The sequence below is a fragment of the Marmota monax genome, unplaced genomic scaffold (assembly GCF_021218885.2).
Source record: "Marmota monax isolate L192 unplaced genomic scaffold, Marmota_monax_Labrador192_F-V1.1 WCK01_AAM20220418_F8-fsc00218, whole genome shotgun sequence".
Classification (NCBI taxonomy): Eukaryota; Metazoa; Chordata; class Mammalia; order Rodentia; family Sciuridae; genus Marmota; species Marmota monax.
The window spans coordinates 510,765-526,210 of NW_026694764.1; the positions used below are offsets into that span (position 1 = coordinate 510,765).

General features: G+C 45.3%; 1 protein-coding gene across 13 annotated transcripts in view; it reads left to right on the top strand.

The window, feature by feature from the left end:
- The first annotated feature begins 5,746 nt into the window (after positions 1-5,746).
- The window catches only part of Mink1 (misshapen like kinase 1), a 51,460-nt gene continuing 41,760 nt past the window's right edge, over positions 5,747-15,446 (top strand). For 8 of the 13 annotated variants that reach the window (XM_046424978.2, XM_046424979.2, XM_046424981.2 and 5 more), the window contains exon 1: positions 5,747-6,037. In XM_046424978.2, coding sequence (XP_046280934.1) covers positions 5,981-6,037 — 57 coding nt within the window. In that variant the 5' untranslated portion in view covers positions 5,747-5,980. The remainder of the gene's footprint in view (positions 6,038-15,446) is intronic. The other 5 variants (XM_046424984.1, XM_046424986.1, XM_046424991.1 and 2 more) reach the window with 1 other exon arrangement.

Genomic DNA, 15,446 nt, shown 5'->3' on the forward strand with positions numbered 1-15,446 from the left:
GGTACAGCTCAGGAGTAGAACTCATGTTTAGCATGCATAAGACCCTGGGTTCAAAGCCCAACACACACACACACACACACACACTCAGTATAAGCTTGGCCAGGTGCAGTGGCTCACACCTGTAGTCTGAATAACTCAGGAAGCTAAAGCAAAAGGATTGCAAGCTTGAGAATGATTCAGCAAGACCCTTTCTCAAAAAATAAAAAGGGCTGGGAATATAGCTCTGGTGGAGTGCTCCTGGGTTTAATCCCCAGTACCAAACAGAGGCAGGGCTGAAAGATCAAGGTCAGGGAAAACTGGATTTATCACTTAGAAGTTATCAAGATACATTAATTCTCTGGGCATCAGTGGTCTGGACAGGAAAATGGGAATAATACTTATATGGCTAGCTTGCTATAAAGACTCAGTCGCTGATCTGAATATTAACTGAGCTCCTGCTATCTGCCAGCCACTGTTCTAGACTCATAGAATTAAGTGCAGCAAAGTCCTCACCCTTAAGGCAGGTTGCAGTGCTTCATTGTCCAACATAGTGGCTACTAGCTACATGTGGTATTTCAATTTAAATGAATTAAAACGAGAGAGGGTGGGGGATGTGGCTCAGAGGTAGAGCTCTTGTCTGGCATGCTTAGGACCTTGGTTCGAACCTCAACACCACAAATGAAGAAAGAGAGAGAAGCAAAAAAGAATTCAGTGCTTCACACTTGCCACATTTCAAGTGTTTAATAGCCACTTATTGCTAACAGCCCCCATACTATTCAGTGCAGATATACACCATTTCTAGCACTACACAAAGTTCTATTGGAAGGAATGCCCAAGAGGAAAGACTAAAACGCATAGTGGAGGAAAGAAAATAACACCAAACAGGATGGCTACCTCCCAGGAGGGGTACACAAACAGCTTCAATTCAATTGAAGATAAACTCAATTTATCTTTTATACTGAGTAGTGAATACGTAGTTTATGAAACACTTTATGGACTATACATAAATGTATATACACACACAGTGTGTGTATGTGTAAATAAATAAATAAATATATATATATATATATATATATATATATATACACACACATACACACATGTGTAATGGGTTTTATACATTTTTTAAAAAATTTTACTAACGTATTTATTTTTTCTTGGACTGTGGATTGAACCCAGGGTTGCTCTATCACTGAGCTACATCCCCAGTCCTTTTTATTTTTTTATTTTTGAGACAGGGTCTTGCTAAATTGCCCAGGCTAGACTTGAATTTGTGAACCTCCTGCCTCAACTTTCTGAGTTGCTGGGATTACAGGTGTGGGCTACCATGCCTATTAGATTATATATTCATAACTTTTCTTTAAAATGACTTTTTTAATATGTCTGAAATATTTCAAAGTTAGAAAAAAGTTGATCACTGGGCCTAGTTTATGCCCTTCCATTCCACCAGTCTCAATCACCAGTATCACAATTGGCCACAAAAGCAGAAAGAAACCAAGCAGAGTAAAGCAAGTTTAATGAAGTTTCCTGCAAGATGGGGATTCAGGGGGGTGATGATGGGAAGAGGACATAAAGTGCCCACCCCATCCTTTCTTTTTTTTTTTTTTTTAATTAATTTTTTTTTTTTTGCAGTATTGGGAATTGAACCCAGGGCCTTGTGTATTTTTTTTAATATTTATTTTTTAGTTCTCAGCAGACACAACATCTTTGTATGTGGTGCTGAGGATCGAACCCGGGGGCTGCACGCATGCCAGGCGAGCGCGCTTGAGCCACATCCCCAGCCCCCCCATCCTTTCCTTTGAGTTCAGGTTTCTGGTTCTCTAAAGAAGCCACTGTCAGTGCCTGGATTCAATCCCCAGACCAAAAAAGTCACTTCTGTGCAAGAAATCCCCCTCCCACACAGAGCAATCTCTGGGTACTAATTGGCATTCTATTAATTAGCCTCATTGTTGGTACTAAGTACTTCTTTCCTAAGAAGAGAGTACCTCATAACTGTGGAGTAAGGTGGAGGCAGTAGTTGCCCCAGGCAGGGCCAGGGGCTAAATGGGCCTCTACTTAACATTGGCAACTTGACTTTCCTTCCTGAGTCCTCAAATCTTGATTGGAAGCCCTCTAGCAAGTGCCAGTGTTTAGTAAGGGAACAGTAGGAGAGGGCTTAGAATAAAAATAGTTATATTTGGGAGGTATCACGGATTGAACCCAGGGGTGCTTAACCACCAAGCCACACACCCCCAGCCCTATTTGTTTTTTTGAAACTAGCTCTAAGTTGCTTAGGGCTTGGAAAAGTTGCTGAAGCTGGCTTAGGGGTTGAGGGTGTAGGTCAGTTGCAGAGCACCTGCTTGAAATGCCTGACATCCTGGGTTCAATCCCCAGCACCGAACCAAACAAAGTCTGTAGGCCCAGCGTGGAGGGAAAGGTTGGTGGTAGACAACTACGCCAATACAACATTCATTATTCCTCCAAGGGTTCTATAATTAATCTTTTATTGTATGTTTGGGTCTGGGGATAGAAGCCATGCTAAACAGATGTTCTACCCCTAGTTTTTGTTTGTTTCTTTTTGTGGTGCTGGGGTTGAACCCAGGGCCTTATGCATACAAGGCAAGTACTCTACCAAGTGAGTTACATCCCCAGCCACCCCAGCTGGTCTTATTTTTATTTTATTATTATTTTTAAAAAATATTTTTTAGTTGTAGGTGGACATAAAAATCTTTATTTTTATATGGTGCTGAGGATCGAACCCAGCACCCCACACATGCTAGGTGAGCACTTTACCACTGAACCACATCCCAGCCCCTTATTATTTTTAAAGAGGTACTGCTTTCATTTATTTTTCCTTAAGAATTTAACCTTTATTTATTTGTTTTTGTGTGGTGCTGAGGCTCAAACCTAGTGCCTCACTCATGCTAGGCAAGTGCTCTACCACTGAGCTACAATCCCAGCCTCTATTTATTTATTTATGAGATGTAGTTGGACACAATACCTTATTTTATTTATTTTTATGTGGTGCTGAGGATCGAACCCAGGGACTTGCACTTGCTAGGCAAGCGCTCTACCATAAACCCAGCCCATCTTATTTTATTTTTGATGATGGGAATCTAACCCCAGGCCTCATGCATGGCAGGCAAACGCTTTACTACTAAGCTATATCTCTAGCCCCTGTTGTATGTTTTGTATTTTAAATTTTCTTGATGCCTGGTCCAGGTCTCCCTCTACCATTAGTGTATCTTTTTGTTTTTTTCATAGACAACTTAAAAATATACAAAAGTAGGGAATAGGATAAGGAATCTTCACAGATTCATGTTTATCCATGGATTCCTACTCTAGCTTCAATAATTATCATCTTAGAACCAGGTGTGGTAGCCCAGGCCTCTAATCCCAGCAATTACTCTGAGGCAGAAGTATTGCAAGTTGGAGGTCAGTGTCAGCAAGTTAGGGAGGCCCTTAGCAATTTAGCAAAACCCCATCTCAAAATACAAAATAGTCAGGGGACGTAGCTCAGTGGTAAAGTGCCCCTGGGTTCAATTCCCAGTAAGAACAACAACAAAAAAGTAATTATCAGTTTAGGGCCAAACTTGTTCTTTGTCCTGTTTACACCCAGATTTCTTGCCTCTTGAGGATTGGGTGGCCATTTATTCCACCCCTGTGACTTTGATTGATTCATTCATTCATTTAATAACTATTAAATACTTTATGAGTCAGTCACTAGTAAATTTATTGAGGGTCTAGTATATGCTGAGTGCTTTACATTTATAATTGTATTTTATCCTAACGTCTATTATTATCTCTGTTTTACAGATGATTAGAATTGAGCCTCAGAGAGGTAGTGATTTGCCTAAAGTGCTAACTTCAAATTCTATGCATTTTGTTGGGTGTGGTAGAGCGACCCTGAAATCTCAGCTACTTGTGAGGCTGAGGCAGGAAGATATAGCAAATGCCAGGTCAGCCTGGGCAACTTAGATCTTAGCTCAAAATAAAAAAATAAAAAAGGGACTAAGTGTGCTATCAGTGATGAAGCATTCCTGGATTCAATCCCTAATAGGGGTGGGGGTGGGGGAAGGGTGGGAGTGGAGAAATCTATACTTTTTCTTAATATCCAATGATCTTTCTTTCTTTTGTCAATGGACTTTTATTTAACTTATATGCAGTACTGAGAATGGAACCCAGTGCCTCTCATATGCTAGGCAAGCACTTTACCTCTGAGCTACAACCCCAGCCCTATCCAGTGGTCTTGACCTTGAACTATTATAGTGCCTCTCTGGACAACAGAGGCCTTCATTCAACTTAAGTGTTCATTTGCTCTAGCAGGTGCCAAGCCCTGTGCACCCAAGACTGATATTATTCTTACCTTTAAGGAGAGTCAACAGACACCTGCAACTCAAAAGTCTTAAATTTAAAGGGCTTAAGCCAGGTAGCTAAAACAGAAGAGCCAAATTCAGAGTGGGTCAAGAGAGCCTTCAAGAGAGGTGATTTAAAGATGTGCTAAGGGTCCAGAAAAGAGGTCATTCAACTCTTTTCCAAGGACCTTTCTTTCAAATTTTCCTAAGATTTTTTTTTTCATTCTGGTTTTGGGGATTGAACCCTGGGGAATTCTGCCACTGTGCTACATACTCAGCCCTTTTTATTTTGAGACAGGGTTTCACTAAATTGCTGAGGCTGGCCTCGAACTTGTGATCCTCCTGTCTCAGTCTCTCAAGTAGCTGGGATATAGCCCTGTACTACCCGTCAGATTCCTAAGTGATGTTTATATTAAGGTTGCTGGGGCCCTTCAGAGATTGTATTAGTGTTGGAAGAAATCTTGAGACCCAAAGACTTCCCCCTGAACTTTGCAATGAAAGAAAAGCCCAGGGAAGCAAAGCGATTTTCTCAAGGTCACAGAGCAAATTAGTCAGTGGGGGCAGAATGTGACTCCCTGTTCTTAGATAGCATTATCCAGCCTTTAGTGAGGCTAATGGCGGGGGGGGGGGGGTGCTATGCCAACCTGGTTAGATCTCAGGTGACCTGAGCAAGTTTTAAGGGATTAGACAGTTTCTTCCTCTTCCCCTTTGCCACTGGCGATTCCAATGATCAAACAGTTCCTCTGTGCAGAACACTTTATGAGAGGTGCAGAGACAAAGGTCTGCAGTGGGATTCCCTATGCTCAGATCTGAGATTCCCCTCTTCAACGCTCTTCACTCTAGCTGGGGTAGAGAGTAAAGGGCATTCCCGAGGCAGCCAATGCCCGCTCCACCCCCCAACTCCCACGTGGTTTCTCCAGCCAAATTCTCACGGAGAGGCCCCTCCCTCAGCGGCTCCACAGTTGCCATGGCAATTGGGTGGGTGGACAGCCCGTCCTATCTAGAGGCCACCCAGCCTTCGCGTGGGGAGTTACCATAACAACTCCCCAAAGTAATAGAGGGGGTTGGGTCCCGCCTCCCTTCCCCCGCAAATAGAGAGGTGGATGGCTTGATTGGCAGCTGGGCACGCGAAAGGAGGGAAAGGAAAGGAAAGGCGTCAAAGGAGATCTAGGAAGGAAACGGGAGAGAGAAAGGGCAAAAATAGGAAAAGGGAAGAAAAACCGTGTGCGCAGGCGCACCCGTTGGTGGGCGCGCTCTGCGGCCGCCCCGGCCGCCGCCCACTTCTTTCAAGCCAGGCTCGCGCGGTCGCTTAGTCCTGGTGCGCGCCTTTCGTCTGCTCGGCTGCGCCTGCGCGCAGGTGCCGGCGCCTAGGGGGAGGGGGAACCCGGCGCGCTCGCGTCACGTTCCCTCTTCCACCCTCCCGGGGCACCGCCGCTCCGCGCCTGCGCAAGAGAGTCGGGAGGCTCGGGTTGCAGACTCCGGGGCGATTGCTCCTGTCAGTCGGTGGGTCGGTCCTCCCGCCGGCCCTCCCCCCTCCGCGTTCTCCGGGGGAGGCGCGGTGGAGTCCGCCCCCAGGGTCCCCCGATGGGGGAGAAGCGGCGACGGCGGCAGTGGAATAACCGAGCCGGAGTGTGAGCGGCCCCGGGGCCCCGTTCCCGGCGGAGGCCATGGGCGACCCAGCCCCCGCCCGCAGCCTGGACGACATCGACCTGTCCGCCCTGCGGGTGAGCGCGCCGTCCCCCAGCCTCGCCCTGGTTACTGACCTCGCCGCAAGGGAGGGAGCCTGGTGGCTGCACGCTTCACGTGCTTTCCTGGCGTCCCCCTCCACCAGCCCGGTTCCTCTCTGCGACCCCTGCCCCTTTCCCGGGCTACCGCCGCTGTTGGGCCCCCGCCCTCTGCTCTCCTTCTCGCTTCACTCGCTGCAGATTGTGGGAGCCAGTTTGGTCCCCACCCTGTGGTGCCCCGCCCCCACACCTCCCTGCCACCCCTACCCTCTGGGATTCAGTACCCCCTTCTTCCTAGGTATTCGAGAGTCACCAGGCCCCTTTCATCACCTGCATAGTCTTTATTATGGCCCCTCACCTCCTCTTGGCCCTCTTTACACCCTTGCTGTTACTTATCTCTTTCCTCCCCCTTCTCTTCCTCGGTTCTCCAATTTTGACTTTGCAACTGCCTTGACAGCCTCCCCCTCATCCCTCTTTCTCTTCCTCGCCCACCCCTGAATTGCAGCTCTTCCCTGGTCGGTCTGCATTTCAGCCTCCCCACTGCACCCCACACCTCCTACCGTCTCTCCAGCCCCACGTTCAGTTTTCCCTGTCCCTTCTCTCGGGGTTTCAAGTGCAGCAGTCCAGATCCAGGCATTTCCGGTCTCGGGGTCCCTGATATTACATTACCAACTCTGCAGCAGTGTGGGGCCAGGAGGATAGACAAGTGCACTGGGGGAGGAGGGGAAGCATTTATTCCCTTCAGAAACTCTAGCACGGGCTAGGAAAGGATGTTTGCATATATGTACACACAGAAAACACATGCTGCATGTGATCAGTCTGGAAGTCTGGAAAAGCAGTGGGGGTAGAGGTAATGATGATCTCTCAAGGGAGGGGCTAATTAGGAAAGAGGTTTAGAGGAAACAACTGCAGCAGGAATTTCTTCAGAATACCTTTCTATTGTCCCCGCGTGGGGAATTTACTTATTCTCCTTTAGGAGCTTTTAGCAGCATTTATATTTTTCTTCAGCTGGAAGCTTTGGCTTAAGTGCAATGTAGTCATTTCAAGGTGAATACTTAAGGCTGTCACCCAGGTGGTGTTTGATCTAGTGCCCTTCCAACTTTCTCAACAGGTCAAGGTGCAAGGAGAGCAAGGTTTTGCTTCTGTAGGTGAGCTTCTCAGGAGGTCCCTATTCACATTTGTCTTCTGGCTTTTGAGTTAGCTAGGAACATGGCCAGGAATGGGAAAAGGCGGTCAGCCACACAGGTGCCCCGGATATGACTGGAGGGAAGAGAGGAATTGAAGAGAGCAGAGTCATGTTGTTAATTGGGTTTCTCTAGGTGACACAGTTTTTTCTTGGCCATTCAGGTCATAATTTATTTGATGCAGTGTTGGGCTATAAAACCTGACTTGCTGGAGATAAGATGATAAGTTGCTGGGAAGAGAGACCAAGCATTGAATTTCTCTCTCTCTCTCTCTCTCTCTCTCTCTCTCTCTCTCTCTCTCTCTGTGTGTGTGTGTGTGTGTGTATGTGTATGTGTTTGGGAGAGGGTCTGAAGACTTTAGGAGATCAGCTCAGCCAGGGTTTAAACTGTGGTACTCCAGTCAGTTGGAATATAAGATGCAAATCCAGGCTGTGTAAATGTCCCTTAGTGTGGTCCACGCTGGGATGAACCCCACCTTCCTGGCTCACCTTGGTTGTTGATTAACTCTGGCTACAGGTTCTGTGGCTCTGATAACTAAAATATAGTTACAAAATGGGTGGGTCCAAACCATGACCTTTGATTTGAACTTTGTGGGACTCTACTTGGGCTTCTCTTTCCTCTTAGCCTCCCTGGTAGATGGGCCTGGACTCTCAACCTGGGATTTCCAGCAATTTTGTAAATACTCTCTGACCTTGGATGTGGTATTTCCCTTCGGGACTTCCCTGCTTGAAGCAATGTTAATCTCCTTCCTTAATAACCCCCTGCCTTATTCTCCTCTCCTTTCCCTCAAGAGAGCTGGGTGTCTGCTCTTTGTGCTTGTCTGTCTTGTCTTATGCTTCTGAAGAAACCTTCCGTGTCCCTCTCTACCAGCTCAGCACTCCAGGGCTTGAAGAAGAACTGTGCTTTCTTTGAAATAGGACTGGAGAGGGCCTGTGTTTTCCTTGCTGCTTATCTTTTCTCAATGTCTGTCCCCTCCAGTTCACCTCAGAGCTGCCTTGGCTCTGTCGAGCAGCTGGCTCAGTCATCACCTGTTCTCTTTCTGCTTTCAAGAGAGAAATGGTAATCTGGAGAATTGGCAGTAAAGGATGTCTCCCTTGACTTACATGACTATGTATTGGGGGTTGGAGTCGGGGTGGCAGAGGACCATGTTCAGCATTCGGTAGCTGGCCTTAAAGAACTTAAGGTGTCTTTCTTCTTGTTTCAAGATAAGCCTTGCTGTTCAGCTGGTGATGAGAGTTAATAGTCTGATAGTAGGAAGACTGAATTGCATTAATCTCTTAGCCATGTGTGAAGTGAAGTTGCCAGGTGCATCTGCTACTTTGCAATTATAGCCACACTGACTTCCTTTTTTTTTTTTTTTTTTGATACCAGGGATTGAACCCAGAGGCAATTTACCAGTGAGCCACATCCCCAGCCCTTTATAATTTTTATTTTGAGACAAGGTCTCGCTAAGTTGCTTAGAGCCTCATAAAATTGCTTATGCTGGCCTCGAACTTGAGATCCTTCTGCCCTAACCTTCCAGGCCTCTGAGAATACAGGCATGTGCCACCATACCTGGCTACACTGACATCTCTGGGGCTCTTTTTCTCCACTAACATGGTAGCACAGTATAGAGAAGAGATACATGGAGCCTGGAATTGCATTCCTGTGTTCAAGTCCTGGCCTCTTCATTTCCTGTATAACCTGGACCTCGGATCCACTTTACTCTTACTCCCCTTACTGCAGATTCTGCAAAGAATTTTACCTCTGAGCTCCTTTTTTCTTCTATGTGTTGAGAATGGTGATTGTATTGAACTTAGTGTTGTCGGGGATTAAGTGAAATGCTGCACGTTAAATTCTTGTCCACTTCCTGGCACACGTATGTGGTAGTCCTTATTACTGCTAACAATCAGAGAAGTCTTCCAGGACAACTTTGTCTAAAATAGCACTCCCTTCCCTGCTTTATTTTTATACAAAATTTTACATAGCATTTCCTTAGTCTGCTTTATCTTTCTTCGTAGTATTTATCACCAGCTGACATAGATTTATTTCTGTCAACCATGACTGAAATGCAAATTCAAGCCAGCGAATCAGCCTGTTGGCAGAGTGCCTGCTTAGTATGTGCAAAGTCCTGGGTTTGATCCCCAGCATCACAAAAATAAAATGAAATGTAGGTTCTGTGAAAGCTAGGATTTTGAGTGCTGTGTTCATTTTTGTATCCCAGCATCTAGAACAGTGTTTTGCACACAGTAGAGCACAGATGCTTGTTGAATTTGTGTGTATTCTAACAATCGAAAGCTCTTAGCACAGTGCTTACTTAGAGAAAGTGTTCAGTAGAGGTTGTTATGCTTCCTCTTCCCCTCATTTATGTATACACATCATTGAGATTGTATCCTTTCTGAGATGCTTTTGGAATCAGACCTGGCCTTGTAATAAACAGAATTCTGGATGCCTCCATCTGAGCAATGGTCCTTGAAATACAATTAGGATGATCCAAGAGAAAATTTGTGTGTCTTGTTTCAAACCTTCTTTCTCTGTGTCCAAGCTCGGTTAGATTCCAGAAGAATCTTCTTGCTTGGAACTCTGAGCTTCTCACAAAGGATGAAGTATGAGCGGAGGAAGTGAATGGGACAGCGACAGAAAGACCCCAGGCTGACCGCTTTCCTTTTGCATCACTGCTTCTGTTTGACCCACTTCATAAATCAAACAGCTTCTCTTTACTGTCCAGCCAGTTAGAAGTTTTAGACTGCAGTGTCCTTGAAACTGTGAAGCTGGGCTCAGTGTTGCTAAATTGAAATAATGTAGAGCACATTCAAGAAGGACTTGTTGTGAGGTGGTAGTTGCTGACAGAGATGTTCTTTTTCAAATGATTTTTTTGTTGTTGTGGCTGTTTTCTGGAAAAGTCTCTTCCCCTTCCTTCTCTTCTCATACGGCTGTGGAGCCAGCACCACTTGGAAAGCTGGCAATTCTGGGCATGTATTTCTAGGCTGCTGCACAGGGTGGGACTGCTGCTGTGTTCTGATGTGCTAGCTGTCCAAACAGATGCCTTGGACAGGGGAATGGGAAGGCTGACCTCTTACAGCAGAGTAAGGTTATTTCCTGACTTTTTTCCTAGAAAAAATGCATATGGGGGGGGGCATTTAGGGAGCTTGTGGCATTTGGAATGAAATGAAATGATGCTTTGGCCAAACATTGGAAGGAAGAGTACAGAGAACTTTGCTGGTATTAGATATTCAGCCATTCTCCAGACCCATTATACTGTGAGATAGGACAGATTACCATAGCCTTTAGCAATACATACAGAGGAGGTTCTTTGGGAAAGTGAGGTTTTGACAGTTAGGATAACAATAAGAGGATGAGCAAGAGAGCTGACTTCTCCACCCCTTTACTCTTGCCCCAAGAGTTCAGTCAACATGCTGCTGCATAGGACCCTGATGTCACGTCTTGCCTCCATTTCCTTCCCATTGTGAACTGTGTGCCTGTGACATAGATGGGCCATGAAGAACATCTTCTTGTCACATAAGGGACAAGAAGGCAGAAAATGTGCTACTACTGTCAACAAATTTATGTTCTAGTATAGGTCTGTAAATAAGGAATGTGGTAACCTCGTAACCCAGCAATAAATAACAGTGCTGGGCCTGGAGGGCATCTCCAGAAACCATCTGAGGGTCCGCCTGCTGAACTGTTCTGTCTTTGGGTAAAGTTACATCAGAAGGTTATCAGTACTATCCTTCCCAAGTCACTGAGTATCGTCAGTTTAGTGTTGAGAACCAGGTTCTATAACAAGTTGTGAGATTGTACTCAGTTGTTTAATCAGAACTTTGGGAGCATCCAAATGCCTTTGCAAGCTCAGGCTCTCTTTTTCCTTCCTTCCTTTCTTTTGAAACAGGGTCTTATGTTGCCCAGACTGGCCTCGAACTCTTGGGCTCAAGTGATCCTTCTGTCTTCCAAGCCTTCCAAGCAGCTGGGACTACATGTGCACACCATTGTACCTAGCTAGGCTCCCTTTTTCTTAACTGTTGTGCTTTCCTCAGTATCTTAGAACTGTTAAGGTTGGGACATGTGCATTAAATATGATTGCTGTGAATTACACACATTTGCCATTGTCCCAAGGTTAGTAATCAGTCATTCTGGAATCTGATATTCAGTTCTTATCCTCCTCAGCACCTACTTTATACCTCTCTCCTCGGTTTCTTCTTCCCTAGGTTGAAGAAACAGAACAAAAGTAATCAAGTTAATAAGCCAACTCTAAAGCATTTCTTGAATGCCCACCGACTAAAGGAGAATACATAAACATGGTTTGGTAGAAGACTTGGACCCTGTTCACACCTCCCATTAATTCTTTGTTCTCTCCAGTTCTTGCCATTCTCCTCCCAGCCAGCCAGTCCTTAACTTGAGTTTGGGATTCTCCCAACTATAGAAAAATCCTCTAATGGGTATCAATCTAAAAGGTACATGAGTTTCTTTGTTCTTACTTAAGGTTAGAAATAGTGGACCTAAGAGAGCCCCTAGAAATGTTATCAACTGGTCAGATAGCCTGAGGATGAACCTGCTAACTGTGAGTGGGATTTCATGTTCTGGTTGAGGAAGGACCTAGTACAGAGGACACAGTAATGATCAAGGCAGATAAGGTTCTCATAGTCTTAGCAGTGAATGGAGACATTAATCAAATAATCATGAACAGTTGGGCCTCTATATCTATGGGTTCCACATCCGTGGATTCAACCAACCTCAGATCAAAATTATTTGGAGGGGAAAAAATGTTTCTGCACTGAGTATGTACAGACAGATTTTTCTTGTCGTAATTGCCTAAGCAATATAATATAGTAAATATTTACATAGTGTTTACACTGAATTAGGTATTATAAGTTACCTAAAGATGTTTTAAAGTATAGAGGAAAATGTGTATAGGTTTTATGCCAAAACTGTAGCTGGCTTAACTTCCAAAAGAATGTCTTGTGAACCTTGTGAAAAAATAGTTTGTTTCAAAAGATAAGGTCATGTTCTGGGGTTGGTGGCGCAGCCTGTAATCCCAGCACTCAGGAGGCTGAGTCAGGAGAACTGCAAGTTCCAGGACAGACTGGGCAATTTAGCAAGACCCTGTCTCAAAATAAAAAGGACTGGGGATGTAGCTGAGTGGTAGAGTGCTCCTGGGTTCAATCCACAGTATATATGAAAAGAGCATATGACTATATGACCCTTACATTTATTTATTGAGAAGAGTCTTTAAGTACAGGTCTGTGGCTCTGCAGAGGATGGGAGAGTGTGCTTTTGTCCTCTGGAGCTTGTATGTGGGAGAAGGGTGTATCACTCGATGTTATTAGCTTGTATGGTGGCTAAGTGGTGACAAGGGTTTAGAATAGGTCAGTCAGTCTTCCAGAAATAAGAACAAGTAGGCCCAGGCCTGGGCTCAGCTCTTGTGGTCTGTGGTAAGTGGGATTCTTCCTAACATTAGATAGTGTATAAAAATAGACGAGACTCTCAATTTACATTGTGTATAAGTAAAGGATGAGTGGGGTGTGTAGGGGGAGTGTTACTGATTTTGCATGTTTGAAGAGAAACAGGGTTGGGGAAGCCACAAGTCTTGGGCTTGGTAGAGGAGCCAGACTCTAGGAGCAGCTTGAATGTCAGGTGGTTGGTGGTGTAGAGGATGGTGGGATGGGCTGCAAGGAGCTTTTGTGGCACAGCATGTGGGAGGAGCCCAAGAGGCTGGAGGAAGATGAATGGAGGAAATAGAGACTGTTTGCCTAAGAAAAGTAGAGGTGGTTGGTGAGCAAGGGGGCCAGAGACCTAGAGACCTTTGGCGGAGGAGGTAGTTAAGATGTGACACTCGCCTGAGAAGTTCACATCACCAGAGCAGGAGACTCTCAGGGCCAGAGATTACAGGTGAAGTGGGGAGTTTCTGTAGTCACACCTGGGAACTCCACCACTCAGCATGTGACAGAATGCTACTGGTTCCATCTTAGACACCTCTGCCTTGCCTTTGGGGCAAAAGGCCTCTGTAATGTAGGCCTGATAAAAGCTGGTCTTCTGAGGGAAAATGGAAAATTTCTACCACTGAGCAACCCTCTTCTACTGAAGGACCATTCTAGGATGGGACTTGAAGGGCTTGGGTTCCTGAATTTCTCTTGGAACCACAGGTTTAGAGGAGTTTTCCATAGGCAGTTGTCCTTTAAAGAGCCACCTCAACTTCTGGTTTTTTCCACAAAGCTTCCTCTGACAATGCCAGCCCTTAACTGATAATCTTATCTGCTTCCTTATAGACCTTATGATTTAATTTGATTATACGTTCATAGATAGATAAATTGATAGGGAGTGTGTGTGTGTGTGTGTGTGTGTGTATGTGTGTGTGAGTGTACTTTGATACTGGGGATGGGAACCCAGGGGGCACTCTACCACTGAGCTATATCTCCAGCCATTTTTATTTATTTATTTTTAACTTTTGAGACAAGGTCTTCCTAAATTGCTTAGGATCTTGCTTAGTTGCAAACCTCCTGCCTCAACCTCCCGAGTTATTGAAATTACAGACATGTGACACCATGCTCAGCTTGTTGCTTTGTATTGAATGATGTTTTATGAATCATTTTGTATTGAATGATGTCCCCACTACCTTATGTATAGGGACTGTGATCCATATTTCTTATCGATACTATGCCTATAAAAGTGCTGAGTATATAGTAGCAGTTCAGTAACTGTTTGCTTGGTGAAATACAAATCTAAGAGACTTGTGCTTTCCTACTAGATTCAATTCATAAGTCATGAAGTGTGCCTCATGTATGCTGGGCACCATGGGACACAAAACCATACAAGTGTGTAGTCGTGGTTCTCAACCACTCTGGCACTGTCCACATGTTTGAAAAATGTTGGACATGGAGTTTTAACTGTCACTATGTTTTGGGAGCAGTAGTGGCACTTAGTATGTGGGGCTCAGGCATGTTAACCATCCTGCAATCCTGGGAACAGTGCATTAGAGAATTGTTTCTCCACCCAGATTGCCACTAGAGCCCTGGTGAACTGGTTATGGGTTTGGTAGAAGCCAGGAGAAGGACTAGACAGGTTTCTTCTGTGAAATAGGAATACTTCTATGTCCCCTTCTTTACTTCTTTCTGGGTACAGAGAGGAAAATACAGGGCTCTAAATTATTTTTGTGCATGGCACATATCTCTTAGACTAACAGCTTTTATTTGTCTGCCAGCACACCTCTGAAGGTAAAAGGGGGTAGGCTCTGAGCCAGACTGTAAGGAAGATTTTTGTGTTCTCTCTTCATCACCCACCCACTCTTTCTTTCAAGGCACATTTGTAAGAAAGTGGCTGAAGCATGCAGTAGTTGGGCTTTCATTCTGAGTGGCTGAGGACAGAGTCTTCGAGAAACCAATTAGGCAGGGCACCCCAAAGCCTAAGCATCGTGAAGCGGAGGTAAGCATGTGTGCACAGTGCTTGAGATAGGGGTCGGCATGTTTGTCTCTTCTCTCATGTCCTCCGGCTGTCCCCTGGAAGACGGAGGTGAAGAATGATTGTCATCACACAAATTGTAAGGGAGTGACCAGAGGGTAGAAGGCACTTTGCCCTAGTGCATCTTTTGGAGTTAGGAATAATGGACACCAAGCCCTGAGCAGAGGCACTAAGCAAGGCAGCATCCCGCCTGTGTCTCCGGATCTGAGTGAGGAGAACAGAACTTGACAGTCGGGTGGCCTTGCCGAGCCGAGGTTCAAGAGAAGCTGGAGATGTCTCTCCGACCTTAACAAAGTCATTACTCACCCTGGAAACTACCTTGGGCCCACATGTGAAAGCAAGGTGGAGGGAACAGGCCGAGTGTGGACCCGGAACGTGTGGTTCTGTCCTTTCAGTCTTGTCTTGTGAACCCTTCTTTTTCTTTCTTCAGTTCAGAACAATGATTGCTTTGATACAAGTTATTTATATTTTAATGTGGATTCATTTCAGAAGGGGAGTTGGGGGGCTGGAAGAGGAACAACAAGGAGCAGTTACTATACAGTAGTTTCTTTGCTTATGTAATCTCATTATCCCTCACAATAACCCTTTGAGGTGGAGTGATTGTCCACATTTTCAACATGAAGAAACCAAGGTTTAGAGAAGTTACTTGGAAATTAGATAATTTGCTCGAGGTTGGGCAGCCAGTAAGTGGCAGGGCCCAGATTCAGACTCAGGTCTGACTCACTGCAGAACCTGATCTTCCATTCACCCTGTGCATGTGGGTGGGCTGGGGCCGTGTGTAGCCAGCGTGCTGC